The 22,931-nt window shown below is 41.3% G+C and overlaps 1 protein-coding gene across 1 annotated transcript; it reads left to right on the forward strand.

Moving 5' to 3' along the window:
* The first annotated feature begins 3,595 nt into the window (after window positions 1-3,595).
* On the forward strand, window positions 3,596-4,359 carry LOC140735176 (large ribosomal subunit protein uL6-like). Its single transcript, XM_073059968.1, is given in 1 exon segment — window positions 3,596-4,359. A coding segment is annotated over 1 exon segment (519 nt). The 5' UTR covers window positions 3,596-3,613; the 3' UTR covers window positions 4,133-4,359.
* The last annotated feature ends 18,572 nt before the right edge of the window (window positions 4,360-22,931 follow it).

Below are 22,931 nucleotides of genomic sequence, written 5' to 3' on the forward strand. Positions count from 1 at the left end.
GAGGCTTTTTCCCAGGGATGAAATGGCTATCATGAGAGGGCACAGTTTTAAGGTGCTTGGAAGTAGGTACAGAGTAGATGTCAGGGGTAAGTCTTTTACACAGAGAGTAGTGAGTGCATGGAATGGGTTGCTGGCGATGGTGGTGGAGGTGGATATGATAGGGTCTTTTAAAAGACTCCTGGATAGGTTCATGGAGCTTAGAAAAATAGAGGGCTATGGGTAACCCTGGTAATTTCTAAATTACGTACATGTTCGGCACAGCATTGTGAGCCAAAGCACCTGTATTAGAATATAGAACATAGAATTGTACAGCACTTTACAGGCCCTTCGGCCCACAATGTTGTGCTGACCCTCAAACCCTGCCTCCCATATAACCCCCCACCTTAAATTCCTCCATATACCTGTCTAATAGTCTCTTAAACTTCACTAGTGTATCTGCCTCCACCACTGACTCAGGCAGTGCATTCCACGCACCAACTACTCTCTGAGTGATAAACCTTCCTCTAATATCCCCTTTGAACTTCCCTCCCCTTACCTTAAAGCCATGTCCTCTTGTACTGAGCAGTGGTGCCCTGGGGAAGAGGCGCTGACTGTCCATTCTGTCTATTCCTCTTAATGTCTTGTACACCTCTATCATGTCTCCTCTCATCCTCCTTCTCTCCAAAGAGTAAAACCCTAGCTCCCGTATTGTGCTGCAGTTTTTCTGTGTTTTAAAAAGCAAGACCAACAGGTTTAAGGAACCTTTGTTTTCATGAGATGTTGAGATCCTGAATAAGAAGAAGGAGTAGGTGCAAAACAGGAGTAGGCAGGGAGGAGCAAATGAGGTACTTATAAGAAAAACAAGAGAACACAAGAGGGAAATCAGGAGAGCTAAAAGAAGGCATGTGGTTGCTCTAGCAGGTGAAGGAAAATCCGATATATTAAGAGCAAACGGATTACAAGGGATAAAGTTGTTTCTCTTGAATATCAGTGTGGTCATCTATGTATGGAGCCAAAAGAGAAGGGAGAGATCTTAAATAGTTTTTTTTTCCAACTCGGGAGGTGGACGTAGTCTATAGAACTGCAGCGAGATCATGGATTATTTGCTATCTTGAGCCAGGGCCTGACAAGATGTTCTCTTGGACTTTGTGGGAGGCTGGTGCAGAAATTGCAGGCACCTAAACAGGTATTTAAAACATCCTTAACCAAGTGTGAGGTGCCAGAGGACTAGTGGATAGCTAATGTTGTTCTGTTGTTTAAGAAAGGCCCTAAGGATATGCCAGAAAAATAAAGGCTAGTGAGTCTGATATCAGTAGTGGGCTAAGTTATTGGAGGATATTCAAAGGGACCAGAAAGTGTTTAGATAGATAGGAACTGATTAAGGAGAGTAACCATGGTTTTGTGTGTGGTAGATTGTATCTTACAAATCATATAGATATTCTCGAGGGGTTTACTAGGAAAGTTGATGGGAAAAAGGCAATGGATGGCTACAGTGACCTTAACCAGGCCTTTGACAAGGTCCCATAGGAAGGTTGGTCAAGAAGTTCAGTCACTTGGCATTCAGGATGAGGCAATAAATTGGATTAGACATTGGGCTCACACGAGAAGCTAGAGAGTGGTAGTAGATGGTTGCCTTTCTCACTGTTGTGCCATAGGGTTAAGTGCAAGGTCCATTGTCATTTTTCATCCAAGTCAGCGATTTGGATCATAATGTAGTAACCTGGATCAGCAAGTTTGCAGATTGACACCAAAATTGGGGGCAGAGTGGACAGTGAGGAAGGCTATCAAAGCTTGCAACAGGATCTGGACCAGCTGGAAAAATGGAGTAAAAAATTACAAATGGAATTTAATGGAGACAAGTCTGAGGAGTTATACTTCGGGAGGACAGAACAGGGTTGGACTTAAAATGAATGATAGGGCACTGAGGTGGGTGGTGGAACAGAGGGATCTGAGAGTACAAATCCATAATTCCGTGAAAGGGGTGTCACAGATAGATAGGATTGTGAAGAGAGCTTTTGGCACATTGGTTTTAATAAATCAAGGTACATGAATTGGGATATTGTATTGAAGTTATACAAGACGTGGGAGTATTATATGTACTTTTTGGCCATCTGCCTACAGAAAAGATATCAATAAGACTTCAGCAGAACAGAGAAAATTTACAAGGATGTTGCTGGGAGTTGAGTATCTGATTTATAGAGAAAGGTTGAATGGATTCGGACATTATTCCCTTGAACATAGAAGAATGAGAGGAGATTTGAAGGAGGTATACAAAATTATAAGGGGTATAGATAAGGTAAATACAAGCAGGTTTTTTTACACTGAGACTAGAACCATATGTCCACACATTGAATAGCTTCTCTTTCCACTTTCTTCAGTTCAAAAGCATAACAAAGGAACTTGCATGGGCCCAAGCTATTTGTCTTTATGTGGGATACTTGTTATGATCCTTAGGTTCCCTCTTTTAACCACTTGCAACACACATGGAAAACCTGAAAACCTGCAAATTTTCATCTTGGTCTCACCATGATCTATCTCTGACTCTTCCTTTCGTGGATCTCTGCTGTTAGAGTTGTCCATCAGATTGGGTGCAACTACTACTAGAGGTCATGGTTTAGAGTGAAAGGTGAAGTGTTTGAGGGGAACACCTGGAAGAATTGTTTCACTCAGAGAGTGAGGAGATTGTGGAATGAGCTGCCAGAGAAGTGGTGAATGTGGGTCTGATTTCAACATTTAAGAGAAGTTTGGATAAGTACAGGTACGTGGATAGGTGCGTGCCTACATGTAATAACTTGTCTTTTGGCTCACTATTGTTCAATAGTTTTAGTGAAGAGTTGCTGATTGATGCTTCATCACTTAAAATATTCAGACTTCAAATGGGTATGTTGAACCCTGGAGTACTCATGAATTCTTGACCTGTATGCTTTCATATGCACGTGATCCAGAAATCCAAGTTGGAAAGGGTGCTTACACAAGATAGCTAAATTCTATAAACTAATTAAGACAACATTCCCTACATCACCTGGTACAATTATATATTAACTGAGGAGGGGTGAAAGATGAAGGGCAGGTTGCACCAGGTCAGGGAAGAGGAGTAGGGATGGTGGGGTTGGAGCTATAAAGTTGGAAAAACAAGGAGAAATCAAGGACAAAGAATGAGATGTGGGGAAAGGGGAGCATGAAATGCTGGATGGAAATAGCAGGTCACAAAAAGGCTTCCAGTGCTGTAATGTGATAAGTAAAAGAAAGGGTATAATGAAAGACAGGGGAATAGTGAATGACATGTGGAAAGAGCTAGATAGGGGAGGGTGTAGTGGGGGCAAGGCTATGGGATAACCTGTGTGTGTTGTTAGTGAATGGAACCTGGAGGTGAGAAGAGTTGAAGTTTGGTACAGCGGTGGGGGAACAACAAAAATGGGAAGTTCTGAGAAGTTTCAGAAGATGAGCAGAAACTCACCAGAGTGTTCATAATGTTCACACCATTTCAGGAATAGAGTTTCCCGTGTCCTCGCCTTTCACTTTATAAACAGCTGCACAGGTTGACTCTGTGGTTAAGAAGGCATACAGTGTATTAACATTCATCAATCATGGAATTGAATTTAGGAGCCGAGCCTTTCCTCCATCTTCAGCGAGAATGAAGACCATTCTCAGCAACCAAATTGTTGATATCCCTGACAATGTTGAGGTGTCCTTGAAAGGCCGTACTGTTGTTGTAAAGGGGTCCCGAGGAAAATTATGATGAGAATTTAATCACATCAACTTGGAACTCAGTCTTTTTGGTATCAAGAAGAAAAAGCTTAGAGTTAACAAATGGTGGGGTAACAGGAAGGAGTTAGCAACAGTGCGGACAATCTGTAGTCACGTCCAGAACATGATCAAGGGTGTCACAGTGGGTTTCTGTTACAAGATGAGATCTGTGTATGCTCATTTCCCTATCAATGTGGTTGTTCAAGAGGCAGGGTCTCTGGTAGAGATCCGTAACTTCTTGGGAGAGAAGTATATTCGTAGAGTCCGTATGAAACCAGGTGTTACGTGTATTGTTTCCCAGGCCCAGAAAGATGAACTTGTTCTTGAAGGAAATGATATTGAGCTGGTGTCAAACTCTGCTGCCCTGATCCAGCAGGCAACAACAGTCAAAAACAAGGATATTTGAAAGTTCTTGGTATTTACGTCTCTGAGAAGGGTGCAGTGGTTGATACTTCAGCTTAGACGCAATGGATTAAAGCTGCTCTCATTCGGCAAGCAACAACAGTGAAGAAGAAGGATATTCGTAAATTCTTGGATGGCATCTATGTGAGCGACAAGGGGACAGTCGTAGCACAGAGTGGAGAATGAAACTTTATACTGGATAATCTATTAAAAAATGGCTGTTAAAGCTGTTAAATTAAATTCTAATGGCTGAGGAAAAAAAAAGAATTTAGGAGCTGAGAGGTAATGGTGCAGCTATATAGGACCCTGGTCAGATCCCACTTGGAGTATTGTGCTCAGTTCTGGTCGCCTTACTACAGGAAGGATGTGGAAGCCATAGAAAGGGTGCAGAGGAGATTTACAAGGATGTTGCCTGGGTTGGGAAGCATGCCTTATGAGAATAGGTTGAGTGAACTCGCCCTTTTCTCCTTGGAGTGACGGAGAATGAGAGGTGACCTGATAGAGGTGTATAAGATGATGAGAGGCATTGATCATGTAGATAGAGGCTTTTTCCCAGGGCTGAAATGATTGCCACAAGAGGACACAGGTTTAAGGTGCTGGGGAGTAGGTACAGAGGAGAAGTCGGTGTAAGTTTTTTACCCAGAGAGTGGTGAGTGCATAGAATGGGCTGCCGGCAACGGTGGTGGAGGCAGATACGATAGGGTCTTTTAAGAGGCTTTTAGATAGGTACATGGAGCTTAGTAAATTAGAGGGCTATAGGTAAGCCTAATAATTTCTAAGGTAGGGACACGTTTGGCATAACTTCGTGGGCCGAAGGGCCTATGTTGTGCTGTAGGTTTTCTATGTTTCTAATAAAAAAAGTCTCAATATCCAGCAAACCATCCTTCCTCCTACCATTTTCTACCTTCTACAGGAACCACTCTCTCTGTGACTCCCTAGCCCATTCATCCCTTCCCACCATCTCCTCCCTAAGCCTAGCACTTTGCTTTGGAATCGCAGGAGATATACACTTGGTCTTATACTTCCTTCCTCATCACCATCCAGGAACCTAAACAGCCCTTCCAGGTGAGGCAAAGATTCACATACACTTCCTGCAACATTGTCTACTGCATTTGGTGCTCCTCTATATCAGTGAGACCAGGTAGACTGGATGAATCTTTTGCAGAGCGTCTGTTCTTTAAAGTGGCCATCCCAAGGTCCAATTTGCATGTTATTCCAAATCCTCTTCCTGTCCATTCTCAGCCCCCTCCACTGCCAGCGTGAGACCCAACCAAAACTAGATGAATAACATTTCATTCTTCCTGGCAGTCTACAAGTCAATGATATGAACCTTAAATTTTCCAACTGTTACGAACCCCGTAACTGGGTTACTTACCAGCAAAGATAGATGCGTCCGTTGGAGTCTAATGATACTATTTTTAACAGTATTAGTAAAAATACACAAAAATAATATCAATGCAAATATACAGATAATATACGTCGTCAATACTAAACCTAAAAGTGCGGGTATAATAATAATCAATAAGAAATAAGCTCATCATTTATTCATGATAAATTAGCAGCCTTACGACGTGCCCCTGTGGATAAAATTAAAATGGCATGGGAGCATGATTTAAATACCTCCTTATCTGATGAGACTTGGGACTCGATTCTCAAATCGGTTAATTCAACCTCTCTTTGTGCTCACCATTGCATTTTACAGTTTAAGATTGTTCATAGAGCCCATATGTCTAAATCTAAATTATCTCGATTTTACCCTAACATCAGTCCGCTTTGTGATAAATGCAAAAGGGGCGAGGCCTCTTTCATTCATATGTACTGGTTTTGTCCTAGCTTGGAGAAATTTTGGAAAGATGTCTTCATAACGTTATCGTATATTCTGAATCACCACCTAGAACCTAACTCTTTAGTTGCTTTGTTCGGTTTCTGGGGTGAGACAGATTTACGTCTGAGTTCGACTAAGTGTCGAATATTATCTTTTACCTCTCTCCTGGCTAGACGTTTAATCCTCCTTAGATGGAGAGATGTTGCCCAGCCCACACATGCTCAATGGCTTAATGATATTATGGCCTGCTTAGACCTTGAAAAAATTCATTATTCAGTTCTTAATTTGGATTTAAAGTTCCATAAGGTCTGGGGACCTTTTATTGAGTACTTTCATAACCTTCCTCTTAACTAAGGTTTTTTTTCGGTCCCTTGCTTTCAGCTCCTTTTTTTTTGGTAGTAGGCATTAATATCTTCTGTTGCTAAGTGTATTTACAGTTTTGGGGGTTTGATTGTCCTGATTTATATTCTCTATATTGTGTTGTGGTTGGTCTGGAGTTTTTTTTTTGTTGCGGGGCTTGGGGAGGATTCTAATTTTACATGTCTTCAATTTGGGTGCTTTCTCAATTATCTTTCTTTGTATCATATTATTATTGTATGTTTATTTTTGCACTGTATCAATGTTCTTCATTTTGATCTGGGTTTTTTAAAATCTGTAGCTATGTAGAAAATGTATAAAAAAGCTAATTAAAAAAAAAGAAATAAGCTCTATCGTTGTCTAGGGGATAATGAATTGTCCGATGGAAATATAAAGTTCGCTTCAGTTCACACAAGCTGCCGTCGTTTGTTTGTCGCTGTGTTGCAATTGTTGGAGAGAGAGAGAGAGAGAGAGAGATAGAAGAATGGGAACAGTACCGCTAAGTGTTTTGCCAACCTTCCTTTATGATTTTGATCCGTCGGTGTCTCGTTGTTGTGGCCGTTCAAGTGTGACCTCTCCTTTAGCTAAACTGTTCTTCTGTGATGAGCCCGCCACCCAGGCCAGGGAGGACACACACGAGCTCTCACTGGCTTCGCTATAAAACGCTGTCACTGGATTTCTAGCATTTCTCCTGGTGTGTCTAAGGGGTGTTCCCCAGACACATCTTTTATCCTCACTCACGGGGTCTCAGATGTCAATCAGGTTGGGATGATGCAATCCCTCAACCAGACCACTCTGGTTGTCCCCTGAGGGGTTTCAATGAATAGTACAGTACTCAATACACAATTCCTTCTCCAAGAGACAATAGCAGTAATCAGTGGTTCCGTTCTGCTTTTGTTAGGAGGCATTCCACTACCTTGTGTATTCTGCGTTGTCTATAACAACTGCCTTTGCTGTGATCCTGTGTGTCTCTCTCTCATTATTGACATGATGTGTATCTCTCTCATTTCCTGGGTCTCAGACCCGAAATAATAGCGATCTTGCGATTCTCAAAAAGGAGGGGGCGACTTTGCACCCTTCGGCCCCTCAGAGTTGCTCCACATTCGTAACACAACCCTGCACAAGCATGTGGAGCATACTGTCTACACACTGCAGAAATGCACATAGCTTTCATTTACCTTTAAATCTAGAAGCTCTACTCTGTGAAGTAGAATACAACTATCTTCAAGTCACAAACAGTTCCATCACCAATATCATTTGAAATAGCACTGTTCCTTAATAATAATGTTTAAGCTACTCTTACTTACATCAAACAGAAATATCTCAGAGAATTGCAGCTGCTTAAAAACCACTGTCTTTTCAAGGACAATTGTGGTTTGGGGTAAAAGCTGACTTCCCCAGTGTCAGGGGTAGGAATCTGAAGAATCTGTACATCCTGTAAATAATTTTGAAAAGTACAAGTTACCTTGTCATTTTCACTGCTATTGTCGGATTCCCAAGATCACCATGAGCTTTTTAGTCAAAGCAGGATGTGCAAAAGCTGCCAATTAGAAGGTGAGCATTCAACTCAGGTTTGCTATCATATTTAAAGCAGTTTAAGCTCAATGTTAAGCTCTAGGGTAGTTTTAGTCATAGTATGCATAAAGAATGGCCCTTCAGCCTACTATTTCTATGCCAGCCATCATGTTCATGTATATATATTCTACTTATTGCATTGCTTCCATATTCCTCTGTGCTTTTGTCATTCAAATACCTTTCCAGATGCCTCTTAAATGTTGTCCTTCCCTCCACCACCTCCTCTGGCAGTTCCAGATACCAGATTGCCTTCCAACCACTTCACTCTTAATTTAAGCCTCTACCCTCTAGTTTTAGATTCCCATACTATGTAAAAATAGATTCTGGTTACCTACCCTATCCATGCCTTTCGTAATTTCATATACAGTACTTCAATCATGTCATCTCCTTTGCTTTAGAAAAAATAGACCCAGCCTATCCAATCTCTTTTTGTATCTCAACCCTTCCAATCCAGGCAACATCCTTATAATTTTTTTCTGCATTCTTCTCTTGCTATTAGAAATTAAATATTTCAGAAATTGATTTGCTTGCCTCATACACCAGGGTGCTCTTTTCAGTTACCTAATGAAGTAACTGTAGCCTTTAGCCAGGGGAAGAATTCATCAGGTGGTGCCCAACCTTCATAGAGTGTTTTGACCCTTAACCACTGCACTCTCCAGCTGGCAGGCCAGCAGTGATAACTGAGTCACTGCCCATCTGCTCCTGACTTCCAGCTCAGCTCCTTTTGCTTGCTCCATATCCAGTAAGAGGCTCTTTCTGCTTCCTCCCCCATCCTGTAAGCAGCTTGGTTCTTGTTCTTTTCATCAAGGCCCAGCGCAAGCAGCAACTCTATCCCGACCTTGCCAGGAACCCTTTACAGCCAATCTCCACAGGGAATAGCCACGTCTGCTATCCTTTGTCCCTGCACTCCTGGACGAAGGACTGGTAAATCAGGGCCTTCCTCTCGTGAGCCTCCTCGTATCCTTCCTCCCATGAAATTGTGAACTCCACTAGGATGATTTTCTTGTCTTCGGTGGTCCACAGTTCTATGTTTGGTCAAAGTGTTGTTTGCACCACTTCCGAGAACTGCAACTTCCTTCCCACATCAACCCCCATCTCCCATGATTTGGCAGTTTGCAGCAGATTAGATTTAGGCCTCTTTGATATGACTGGCATGGCCCCCTCCTTGATGAAAATGACTGCCCTGTTTGTCTCTCTGCCAGCTAGTCTCTTTTTATACCTCTCCTGCTCCAGTATGTCAGCAAGGGACAGCAAGACCTTCTCATAGCACCACCTATACCGTCCTTGTGTTAAAGCTGTTTTGCATCCTGACAGTATGTGTGCCAATGAACTCCGATGACCACAAAGCTTGCAGTTAAGAGTCCTCCCTCAGCCCCCTTGTGTGCAGCTGTGATGGTGTAGGGAGAGTATCATACACGGACTGCAGGAAGAAAGAAATGCGGAAGAGCTCCAGTCTCCAAAGCTTTGCCCAAGTGATCTTGTGCTTGGGAAGATCCCATTTCATCCAGGCACCTGTGACCCCAACTCCACTGCTTTTTTTTTTAAACTTTTTTTATTGTTTTCAAATAGTTACAGAATAAATGTGTATGAGAAAAAAAAATGTTACCCAGCCCCCCTCCCCTTAACCCCTCCCCCCTAACGCTTTTGATAAGTCGCTTTGTCCTCACGGTTCCAAACTTCTGCCTGGACCATGTCACATCTATCCCTTGCACTTGTACTCCCCCATTGTTGGAAGTGTACAGAGCCAAAGCCTTGTTGTCCCAGGCATCGGTTGCCAATGATGTCTCTCAATTGCAGGGAGTCCACTGCCTAGTCTGTGGCTGAGTTGGTGGCCACTTTCATCCCGATCTTGTTGTGACTCCTACTTGGGTTATTGGCCTGTTATCAGAGCTCCTCAGTGTTAATACAACTCTACACTTTGCCCCCTTGAACTCCTCCACTACCAATGACAATGGCAACTGTAGCTGGCCTGATCTTATGTAGAGCTCCATGGAAGAAAAACTTGGGGGTGTCCTCAGCCACCTACGCATAGGCTGTTGACTTTCCTCTTGATCCTTTCTACAGTGGTAATGGGGAACTCATACATTGAAAAGCCTGAGCAATCTTGGTAGAAGATCATGTTGGTACAGCCATGTCTTAAATTTACCAGGGAGTCTACCCAGCTTATCCAATCTCTTCTTGTATCTCAAGCCTTCCAATCCAGGCAACATCCTTGTAATATTTTTCTTCAATTTTCTCTTGCTATTAGAAGCTACATATTTCGTAAATTGATTGATTAAACTTTTCCTTTTAATTTCAGCCACTTGTTGCACGTAATCGGAAGACTTCAGAGGTGTCAGTGATTGTGACAAGTACAGAAATATTGACCAGAAAGAGTACTTGTATGTCAACTGCAGTTAATTGTAAGTTCACATGCAGCATTTTTAAACTGTATTAGAAATCCAGGGATTTGGGTGACAAATGTATCTTATACAAAAGTTCAAATCCCAAAAGAGCAGTCAGAGAATTTAAAGTTGATTAATTGTTAGTCTAGAATTTTTGGAAAACGTGTTATTTTCCATACCAATCACTGTGATATTATTAGATGGCTTAAAAAATCTCATCTACTTCACTAAGTTTTTCATTAGAAAAAAAATCTGTCTTTATACCTGGTCTGGCCCTTATGAGACTTCAAACCTGCAGTAGTGTAGAAGAATGGAAGTCAACTTACTTATATTTAAACATGTAAGATCCTGAGAAAACTTGACATGGTGGATGGGGAGAGGATGCTTGCTCTTGTGGGAGAATCTAGAATTAGTGGTCACTTTTTAAAATCGAGAGTCAACATTTAGGACAGAGTTAAGATGAAATATTTGCTCTCTGAGAATTGAAACTCTTTGGAAATCTCTTCCTCAAAGGATATTGGAAGCAGACTTTATAAGACAGGAGTACATAGATATTTGATAAACAAGGAGATCGAAGATTACTCTTGGTTGCCTTGGAAATGGAGTTGAGATAACAATCAGAATCAAGTTTAATATCATCGGCATGTGGTATGAAATTTGTTCTTGTGCGGTAGCAGTACGATACACAAAAACTGTAAATTACAGTAAGAAGTGTATATATATATATTAAAAAGTTTAATAAGTAGTGGAAACAGGAAAAAAAGAAAAAGTAGTGAGATAGTGTTCATGGGTTCAATGTCTATTCAGAAATTTGATGGTAGAGGGGAAGAAGCTATTCCTGAATCGTTGAGTATGTGCCTTCAGGCTCCTGTACCTCCTCCCTGATGGTTGCAATGAGAAGAAGGCATACCTTGAGTGATAGAGGTCTGTATTGATAAATGTCACCTTTTTGAGGCATCACTCCTTGGATGTGTCCTGGATACTGGAGAAGTTAGTACCCATGGTGGAGATGACTGAATTCACAACTTTCTGCAGTTCATTTCCATCCTGTGCATTGACCCTCCCCCCCCCCATACCAGAATATAATACGGCCATTTGGAACACTCTCCATGGTACATCTGTAGAAATTTTGTGTGACTTTGGTGTCATACCAAATCTCCTCAAACTCCTAATGAAGTATAACCACTGTTGTGTCTTCTTTGCAACTGTATCAAAATGTTGGGCTTAGGATAGATCCTCAGAGATGTTGACATCAGGAACTTGAAATAGCTCACCCTTTTTATTTATGATCCCTCAATAAAATCTGGTATGTGTTTCCTTGCCTTACCCTTTCTGAAGTCCACAATCAATTCTTTGGTCTTAATGACTTTGAGTGTGAGGTTGTTGCTGCGACACCACTCAACCAACTGATCCAACTCGCTCCTGTATGCCTTCTTGTCACTAATCTGAAATTCTGCCAACAATAGTTGTGTCATCAGTAAATTTACAGATGGTGTTTGAGCTGTGACTAATCATGCAGTCATGTGTGTTGAGAAAGTAGAGCAGTGGGCTGAGTACACATCCTTGAGGTGAGCTAGCATTGATTATCAGCAAGGTGGAGATGTTATTTCTGATCTGCACAGACCGTGGTCTTCCTATGAGGAAGTGGAGGATGCAGTTGCAGAGGGCATTAAAGAGGCCCAGGATTTGGAGGTGTTTGATTTGAACTCTAGGAATGATTGCATCAATGCTCAGCTGTAGTCAATAAACAATAGCTTGACGTAAGTATTATTATTGTCCAGGTGATCCAAGGCCTCGTGAAGAACAAATGAGATTGCATCTGCTTTTGACCTGTTGTGGTGATAGGCAAATTGCAGTGGGTCTAAGCCTTTGCCTAGTAGGAGTTGATTCTAGCTATACCCAACCTCTTAAAGCACTTCATCACCGTAGATCTGAGTGGCAGTGGACAATAGTCATTAAGGCAGCTTACTCTGCTGTTCTTGGGCACAGCCATGATTGTCGCCCATTTGAAACAGCTGAGAACTTCTGACTAGCAATGAAAAATTGAAAATGTCTTTGAACACACCTGCCAGTTGGTTGGCACAGATTTTCAGTCCCCTATCAGATACACCATTAGGGGCTGTTGTCCTGTGAGGGTTCACCCTCTTGAAAGACATTATGACGTCAGCCTCTGAGTCACAAATCTCAGGGTCACTTGGTGCTCCAGGAATTGTCATAGCTGTAGTTTTATTTTTCCTTTCAAAGCATGCTTAAAAGGCGTTCAGCTCATCTGCGAATGAAATATCACCGCCATTCATGATGTTAAATCTCACTTTGTAGAAAGTAATGGCCTGCAAGCACTGCCAGAGTTGACGTGCATCTAGAGATGCTGCCTGGCCTGCTGCGTTTCACCAGCATTTTGTGGTTATTGACTGAATAACAAGTTCAGACGGTGGCAAGATCAACTACAAAGTAACTCATGAAATAGAAGCTGGCCTAGGCCATTTGGCCCCTAGGCACCGCTGCTCCATTTAGCTCAATCATGGCCGATTTTCTACACCAGTTCTTTTCATCTTATCTCTATATCCCTGAATTCTCTCAATATTTAGAAATATATGGATCTTAAATTCAATCATTGATTGAGCCTATGCATTTCAAATGGCCTACTCCTTATTTTGTGACTGTTCTGATTATCTACTTGTATGCTGATGGAGCTGATCTACCTTGTTGAGCCTACTTTGAATTTCTAAGTTTCACTTATTGAATATTATTTTACAGCAAAGTTTATTCAATATTTTTAAAAGCTCTAAAACACAAAGAGCTTATGATTAAGCTGCTGCAGCTTTTTCTATAAAAGTGATTTAACTAGGAAAATAAAGTGAGGGTTATATAGCTATATACAGGTTATGTTTTTAAAATCATTGCTAGTTGTTTCCAACAATGTGGTTTAATAGGCATAACTTGTATGGATTTTATCCAGTTATCAATGTTTTGGGAGAGAGTATTGGTATCATCACACTTGAATTTGAGGTGTTTTTATGAACACTCATTAGAACTAAAATACAAAATTAAATATATTACAATAATTAAAATGTTAAGCTGAACAGTGGTATATATTTGTACTTTATATAATGCAGACTAACTTTTATGTTATTAGCAACTCCAGCAAGGAAAACCAGAATGAAACCACCCTTAGAAATGAAGAATTCATCAGGAAGAAATAATATATTTAAAGTTAGATCAGATGAAGCAGAACCAGGAAATTCCATTTATGTAGACCTCCCTGAAGAGAGGGCAGCTCACGTGTTTGCAGAAGAAAAGAGCACTATGGTGCAGGAGGAAAGTAGAAAAGATATTCATCTTTGTTATTACAAACAAGGGTTGATTTGTGAATGTTGGGGGAAATAAGGGTGGGTGCATGAGATGGTTTATGTTTCCTCTTCGATGTTCTTTTCTAACATTTACATGTTAAGCTTCAAGTTCTTTCTCTAGTTTAGTGAGTGGACTGGAGCAATGTCTTGGAGGTACTTAAGCCCAGTCTGGGATTCGGTTTGTGATGAAGTTCAGATCATATTTGAATGTTTTATATCTGATGAATTTCTGAAGACAGGCTCATTTTTAAGCCATAAAAAAGACTCTTGCTCATGGAGTTAAATGTGATGTGTGTACTATGTTTTGCTGCTACCTGTGTTTCTTTTGAGCAGTTGTGCATTTGGAACTGCAGCCACAGGGTGTTGCTTGTGGATTTGGTGGAAAATACAGCCTTAGGGTCATATGGAAACTTGGGAGGTCATATGGAACTGTATGTTATGTTAAACTACAGCTGATCTGCTGTCACCCCTCTATAGGAAGGATGTGATTACACTGACGAGCAGGATTTTAAGATCCAGTTTTTTTCTTAGTCTGATCATTGAAAGAAGTAGAATAAAGGGAGATTTGATAGAAGTATACAAATTGTGAGGAGAATAGATAGAGTAAATCCAATCAGACTTTTTTCACTGAGTTTCAAGTCTCAGTAGAGGTCATGGGTTAATGGTGAAAGGTGAAATGTTTCAGGGGAATGTAAGGGGAATCTTCTTCACACAGAGGGCAGTGAGTGTAGAACAAACCACCAGTAGAAATGGTGGATGTGGGTTTGATTTCAACATTTAACAGAAATTTGGATAGGTACATGGATGGAAGGTATATTGGGGACTATGGTCTGGGTGCAGTACGGTAGGACTAGGCAGATGAACCATTTGGCATGGACTAGAGGGGCTGAAGGGCCTGTTTCTGTGCTGTAGTGTTCTATGTCTCTATGACTAAGTAATCTGATGGAAGACTGAAGAAAAATTAGAATCACTGAAGATCAACTAGGCTGACTGAATCTATTTGGATAATTTAACCTTCAGAAAATATTGCCAGAATTATTTTCTAGAATGGTATCAGGAACATGGAATTTCATACAAGGTTAGGAGAAAAACGGAGATTATTCTCTTTGGAGAAAAGAAGATTGTGGGGAGATTTGGTGGAAACATACAAGATGATGGCTGGTTTAAATTAGATGAATAGAAGGAGGTTGTTCTTATTAGAAGATGGTTCCAGGACCAGATGAAGGAAAATGTCTTTTTATTTAAATATAAAGTAGTTAAAGACATTGTTCCTCTCCACATTGGCCCTATTCCTGTATTTTTAGTGATTAAAAATGTATTTTCTTATCAGTATAGCAGAAAAAAAGTTCTATCAGTCCTTTCAAAGGAGAATTGAATAGGCATGAATGAAAAATTAATTTTCAGAGCCTTAGGAATAGAACTGGGAAATGGGACTGATAGGATGGATCGCTCTTCCAGAGGCTACCATAAATTCAACAGGCAAATTAACCTCTTGAGCTTTGTTTCCTGTTCAGCAAATCATTTATAGAGGATGATTACAATTTATGTGTTAAGATAAACTGGTTTCAAAATTTGAGCAAATAAGTTTCTTGATGATGTATAATTTCTGTTAATCATTTTCTATTTATTTTTCTCCCCAGAATGCAATTGAAAGCAAAGAAACAACTGGCCCAAAAAAAGCAACCTCACAATGTTCCAAATCACTTCAGAAGGTATGAATTATTGCCGAAGAATTGTGGTTATTGTTGTATACCTTTTTCTCTATTGTTTGGATGAATTACCAAATAACCTAATTGTCAGAAATGTCAACACTTTATTCCTTTCTATGTCTGCTGCCTGACCTACTGCATTCCTCCAACTTTTTGTATGTGTTGTTCTGCATTTCCAGCATCTGCAAAATCTTTTAGCATTTGGTTTTAATTAGGATGTATTCTGGAGGTCCAAGTGCCATGAGTACTTCAGTTCATATATTCATGAGCTAAGATGTTGAATTCAGCCTACTAATTGATTTGTGGGCATCAGTGTTATAGGCAGTGTCTAAATGTATCACTCTGGAGAAGAATTTTGCTAAAGGAAGACTCAAACACATTAATCCCAGCCCTGAAATTGGATCAGTAGAGGGGTGGTTCATAAACTGGAAGGACAAGTTTAATACTTTGGACAGAAGATTTAAAGGGTATCTATTTGCTTTGTATCTGTCAAGCTGTTTGCTTTGAGGCAGTTATTTAAAGGATCAGTCCCACTTAACCCAGTTTTATCGATAGCCTGCCACATTCCACATTACAAACTGATAGTTTGCTGTCTGTGCTTCTTACTCTGAAGATAAGCTTTTTATGCATCTTTAGCCACTTCTTGTTAAGTTGACTTCTAATGATTTATCTAGTGACCAACAGACCTCATCCAGTAAGTATAAGAAGCAACAACTCTTCAATGGTGTGGTGAACTACATATACCTGTCTGGACACGCCCCCCCGCTGACTGCTCCTGTGGCTCCTCCCATAGACCCCGGTATAAAGGCGATTGGAGGCACAGCCCCGGCCTCAGTCTCCAGGATGTTGTGTGGTGGTCACTTGCTGCTTGTTCTTTCTTCCAGCCAATAAAAGCCTATATCTTGCCTCACGTCTCCGAGAGTTATTGATGGTGCATCAAATGGGTATCGTCAGCACTGATGCTTGAAAGGCTGCTTTCTCAGCCTCCTGCTTTAATCTCTATGCACACAATGCCAGATTTTGCTCCAGTTCCACTTATGTTTGCAGATGACACCACCGTAGTACAAGAAAGAAATAGCCTAGTGACATGGTGACTTGACAACAGGCTTTCTTTCAATGTCAGCAGGTAAAAGAACTAGCACTGGACTTTAGAAGGAGGGTTGCATACACTACTGTTCACATCAACTGTGCTGAGTTTAAGAAGGCTGAGGGCTTCAGGTTCCTAGAAGTGAACATCACCAGTAGCCTCTCCTAGTCCAACCAGACTGATGCCACAGTCAAGAAAGCTCATCAGTGGCTCTTCTTCCTTAAGATGCTGAAGAAATTTGGCATGTCTCCTTTGAGCCTCACCAATTTTAATGAATGCACCATAGAAAGCATCTTGTCTGGATGCATCACAGCTTGGTATTGCAAGAAGCTACGGAGTTGTGGACACAGCTCAGCATGGAAACCAGCCTCCCCTCCATGGACTCTGTCTACACTTCTTGCTGACTCAGTACAACAGCCAGCATAATTAACACCTCCACTCACTCTAGACATTCTCTCTTCTGCCTCCTCTCATCAGGCAAAAACCTAAAACCACCAGACTTAAGGACAGCTTCTATCCTGATACTGTGGTTCTCTAATATGATGAGATGGACTTTTGACTTCACCATCTATCTCATTATGATCTTACAACTTATTATACACCTACACTTCACTTTCCCTGTAATTGTAACAATTTATTCTGCATTCTGTACAGCACATACAAAATTCTGGAGGAACTCAGCAGGTTGGGTAGCATCTATGGAGAGGAATAAAAAGGCAATGTTTTGGGATGAAACCCTTCATCTAGACTCATCAATTCCTGATGAATGGTCTCAGCCTGTAACACTGACTATTTATTCTTCTCCATAGATGCTGCCTAACTGCTGAGTTCCTCCAGTATGAGAAATCTAGAAATGTTCAGCAGCTAAGGTTTCATATATTCCAGGCTTTACGTGGAGTCATATGTAGACTTCTCAAAGGTGCATGTTTATCCAGGCTATGCCCTATTAGGTTGCGCATCTTGGTCCTGAAGGAACATTATTTCTTTTAGAAGTATACATTTGTATGGTTGAATGACAATTGAACTTGAACTTGGGTGTTCATCACTGTTGGATCCTGATGCTTATGTGATGCAAAGGTTTTTCGGAAGTGAAGGAGACATAAAAGTTGGATTTTAAAATCGTTTTATTAACTGTTACAAGAGCGAAGGACTGGAAGGGAGAAGAAGCAGAAGCATGACGAGACACAAAGAAAAGAGAAAGATTAAAAGTAGTGTGGTCTTCTCTTACCAGACTACTGATAACAGAAATCCATTGATATTAATTAACCAATAAAATAGCGAGATTAAAGTAATGTGACACCTGCTATTGAAACCAAGTTTCCTGTAATATACAATGGCAATGTAACCAGTGAGAAACCCAGTAAACAATCACATGTATATAGGTGATTATATAAAAATGTAAACAAGTAAAAGAAAATTAAAATACTAGAAAATAACAATTATACATCCCAGTCTAACATCACTAAGATTTTGTGGTTTCAGCAAATCTCAAGTACAAGTTCTTAAATTGAACTGGCTTTGTAAAGTCAAGAATACTGTTATTCTCAACCCTGTAGGTTCAAGATTATTTCAGAGTGTAATGGCTGATACCTCTATCACTTCACTGTTTGCAGCTTACCATTGCTTTAGGAAATTTGTTGATTCTTTGTGGTGCAGAAGCAGAGACTTAATTTATTTTTCCTTCAACCTACAGGAGCAGGCAGTTGAGGTATGAGGATCTATTGATTGTGCAGATTTTTTTATGGTTCAGTTGTTAGAGCTCCCATTTAAAATCCGTAGATACTCCTGAACAGGAAGAGAACAATGTGCTGTTGGTGGTAGATGGATGGATGATCAGATCCAAGTATATGAGGAGCTCTGATCTATTTACCTTTGAGTAGAGACAGCTGCTTTTCATCTTTAGGGATCATACTGCTCTGAGAGATGTCATTTTGGTAGTGGTGGTGGTGGTAGTGGGGCAACTGTCAGATTATTGTTAATTCAGTTCAATGCTCCAAATCCAGTAGCTGAACAATATCAATTATAACTAACCCCTACAAGGAGATTTGGGGAGATAGAAATGGTGGTGTTGAAAATGTGATTTCAATGTCAACAATGCTGATAGCCAGGGTCTCTTATATAAATGCGCTGCATAATATGACCATCAGATTATATAGTTTGTTGCCTGCCAAAATAGAGCAAGGCATGACAAGCAGTGAAGGTGAGCAGAAGGAGCAGAACAAGGACATCATTGAAAACAATAAGGAGCTTGGAAGCTGATTGTGAGGAATCACTCAGTTTAGATCCTCAATACCTGGTGGCCACTGACTATAATATGAGGTTCATGATAGCATCAATGTATTGCTGGTAGGTTTTGAAAAATACTGCCTGTATTGAAAGTCACAGGGCAGCATAGTGACATATTAGGAGGGCTGCTGCTTTAGCACCAGCAATACAGATTCTGTATGTGTGGGGTTTGCATGTTCTCTGCGACAACATGGATTTTCCTGAATGGTGCAGCTTCCTTCCACATTCCAAAGATATGGGACAGTAGGTTAATTGGATGCTGTAAATTACTGCCCAGTATATAGGTGAGTGGTGCAATCTAGCAGGAGTTAATGGGAATGTGGTGAAAATAAACTAGGTTAGAATAGGGTTAATGTAAAAGTGGGTGCTTAATGGTCAGTGAGCTAATGGACATGTTTCCATATGGTCCATCTAATTGACTCTGTAACTATTTGGTGGCCGCTTTATTATTTACACCTGTACACCTCATTAGTACAAATATCTAATCAGCTAATCATGTAACAGCAACTCAGTGCAAAAAACATGGTCACGAGATTTAGTTGTTGTTCAAACCAAACATCAAAATAGAGAAGAAATGTGATCAAAGTGACTTTGACTGTGAAATGATTATTGGTGCGAGTATCTCAGAAACTGTGAATCTCCTGTGATTTTCACACACAACATTCTCTAGAATTTATGTAGAATGGTGTGAAAAACACACAAAAAACTTCCAGTGAACACACACAAAATGCTGGTGGAACACAGCAGGCGAGGCAGCATCTGAAAGGAGAAGCATTGTCGACATTTCGGGCCGAGACCCTTCGTCAGGACTAACTGAAAGGAAAGATAGTAAGAGATTTGAAAGTAGGAGGGGGAGCGGAAAATACGAAATGATAGGAGAAGACCGGAGGGGGAGGGGTGAAGCTGAGAGCCGGAAAGGTGATTGGCAAAAGGGATACAGACAACACCTTATATACTGGCTGGGTAGCCTCCAACCTGATGGCATGAACATTGACTTCTCTAACTTCCATTAATGCCCCTCCTCCCCTTCTTACCCCCATCCCTGATATATTTAGTTTTTTCCCCCCTCCTTTTTTTTCTCTCTCTGCCTGTTCTCCATCTCCCTCTGGTGCTCCCCTCCCCCTTTCTTTCTTCCTAGGCCTCCCGTCCCATGATCCTTTCCCTTCTCCAGCTCTGTATCCCTTTTGCCAATCACCTTTCCGGCTCTCAGCTTCACCCTACCTCCTCCGGTCTTCTCCTATCATTTCGCATTTCCCCTCCCCCTCCTACTTTCAAATCTCTTACTATCTTTCCCTTCAGTTAGTCCTGACGAAGGGTCTCGGCCCAAAACGTCGACAGTGCTTCTCCTTATAGATGCTGCCTGGCCTGCTGTGTTCCACCAGCATTTTGTGTGTGTTGCTTGAATTTCCAGCATCTGCAGATTTCCTCGTGTTTGCTTTTGAACTTCCAGTGAATGGCAGTTCTGTGGGTGACAACGCCTTATTAATGAGAGAGGTTAGAGAAGAATGGCCAAATTGGTTCAAGCTGATAAGAAGGTGACAGTAACTCAATAAGCAGGCATTACAACAGTGGTATGTAGGAGAACAACTCTGAATGCACAACATGTCGAACATTCAAGTCGATAGGCTACAGCAGCAGAAGACCACAAAACGTACACTTAATGGCCATTTTATTAGATACAGAAGTACCTAATCAAGTGGCTACTCTGTGTATTTGCCTCTGTTCAAACCATCTTTGTTAACTCTGAGGTGTAAGTTATCCCACTCAGGGTATCTAAGGGAGCTCATTCCCTTGATAGACAAGTACCAGATTATAAAGTACCAGCTAATGTGTCTACAATCTAGAAATCCGATTTAGGTATACAATACTGGATACTGGAAAGAGACTGAAGAGATTTTGTCATTCTCAGAGAGGATGAGAATTTTAGTTCCCACACAGTTCCTCACATTGCAAGGCAGTTAACTGTGATACGTACAAACAAGCTGGATGAACTCAGCAGGTCAGGCAGCATCCATTGAAACGAGCAGTCAGTGTTTCGGGCTGAGACCCTTTGTCAGGACTGTGAGCCTATCCCTCAGAACACCGGCCAAAGCTGTTAATTAGTTACTGGACAAATGGCGTTTGCTCCCTGACAACTGTTGCAGTGTCTTGTGGAGCAGCATTATGGGAATCAACCTGCAAGCTTCATACTACCAGAGCTCTGGAGTAGTAGAATAGATGCCTGGTTGCTTCGGCAATCAAGTTTCCTTGGCATTTCAATTGCCAGGCAGCGAAAATTACCTAATTTCCAAGGTTCAAGTGCAGTTCTGGCCCTATACCAATTGATCATGCACTTCTCTGCACAATGTCATCTCATAGAGCCAGTCTTAACATACTGATTACTGTTACAAGCATTTTAGAAGGCCATTGCAAGAACCCTTTATTCCCAGCTGTTTCCCATATATATGGCTCATATTTACTCTGACACTACAAAATAGATGAAACCTATGCAAAGCCTGATTGCTAACCCTACCATTTTCTCTTGTGAAACCTGTCACTCTATCTGAATATTTTCACATGTAGAGCCAGTATCTAACTAGGTGTTGTGGAAAGACAAGCACACACTTATTTTGCAGCAGAAGTGATGCGGCCTTGGATCATCTGGACAATACTAAAACCTATGTCAAGATGCTGGTTATTGGCGACAGCTCAGCATTTAATCCCATCATTCCTACAGTTCTGATCGAAAAGCTCCAGAACTTGGGCCTCTGTACCTCCCTCTGCAATTGGAACTTGACTTCCTAACTGGAAGACGACATCTCCATCTCCATCTCGCTGATAATCTCTACACCCATGACTGTGTGGCTAGGCACAGCTCAAATGCCATCTATAAATTAGCTGATGATTCAACTATTGTTGGCAGAATCTCAGATGGTGGTGAGAGGGTGTACAGGACTGAGATATACCAACAGTTGAGGGGCGTCACAGCAACAATCTTGCACTCAGCATCAGCAAGACCAAAGGACTGATTGTGGATTTCAGAATGAGTAAGATGAGGGGAAGTCCTCATGAGGGATCTGAAGTGGGAGAGAAGGAGCAGTTTCAAATTCCAGGATGTCAGTATCTCTGAGGACCTAACCTGGACCCAACATTTCAACGCAGCTATAAAGAAGACAAGACAGCAGCTATATTTCATTAGAAGTTTGAGGAAATTTGGTATGCCACCAAAAACACTTGCAAATTTATACAGATGTACCATGGAGAGCATTCTAACTGGCTGCATCTCTGTCTGGTATGGAGGGCTACTGTACAGTATCAAAGTAAGTTCCAGAGAGTTGTAAAATTAGTCAGCTCCATCATAGGCACTAGCCTCCATAATACCTAGCACATCTTTAAGGAGCAGTGCATCAGAAAGGTGGTGTCCATCATTAAGGACTCCTACCACCCATAACATGCCCTCTTCTCATTGCTTCCATCAGGAAAGAGGTACAGAAGCCTGAAGGCACACACTCAACAATTTAGGAATAACTTCTTCCCCTCTGCCATCTGATTTGTAAATGAATCCATGAACACTAGAAACATAGAAAGCATACAGCACAATACAGGTCTGCAATACAATACACATTACTCTAGAAATGATCTAGGGTTACCCATGGCCCTCTATTTTTCTAAGTTTCATGTACCCATCCAGGAGTCTCTTAAAAGAGCCTATCGTATCTGCCTCCAGCACCGTCACCAGCAGCCCATTCCACACACTCACCACCCTCTACGTAAAAAAACACCCCTGACATCTCCTCTGTACCTAGTTCCAAGCACCTTAAAACTGTGCGCTCTCATTTCAGCCCCCAAAAAAAGTCTCTGACTATCCACATGATCTATGCCTCTTATCATCTTATACACCTCTATCAGGTCATCTCTCATCCTCCATTGCTCCAAGGAGAAAAAGCTGAGTTCAGTCAACCTATTCTCAAAAGGTATGCTCCCCAATCCAGGCAACATCCTTGTAAATCTCCTCTGCAGTCTTTCAATGGTCTCCACATCCTTCCTAGGGTGAGGCAACCAGAACTGCACACAGTACTCCAAGTGGGGTCTGATCATGGTCCTATATAGCTGGAACATTACTTCTCGGCTCCTAAACTCAATCCCATGATCGATGAAGGCCAATGCCCTGTATGCCTTCTTAACCACAGAGTCAACCTGCGCAGCAGCTGGGGGTCCTATGGACCTGGGACCCCAAGATCCATCTGATCC

This window comes from Hemitrygon akajei, chromosome 11 (genome assembly GCF_048418815.1).
Source record: "Hemitrygon akajei chromosome 11, sHemAka1.3, whole genome shotgun sequence".
Taxonomy (NCBI): domain Eukaryota; kingdom Metazoa; phylum Chordata; class Chondrichthyes; order Myliobatiformes; family Dasyatidae; genus Hemitrygon; species Hemitrygon akajei.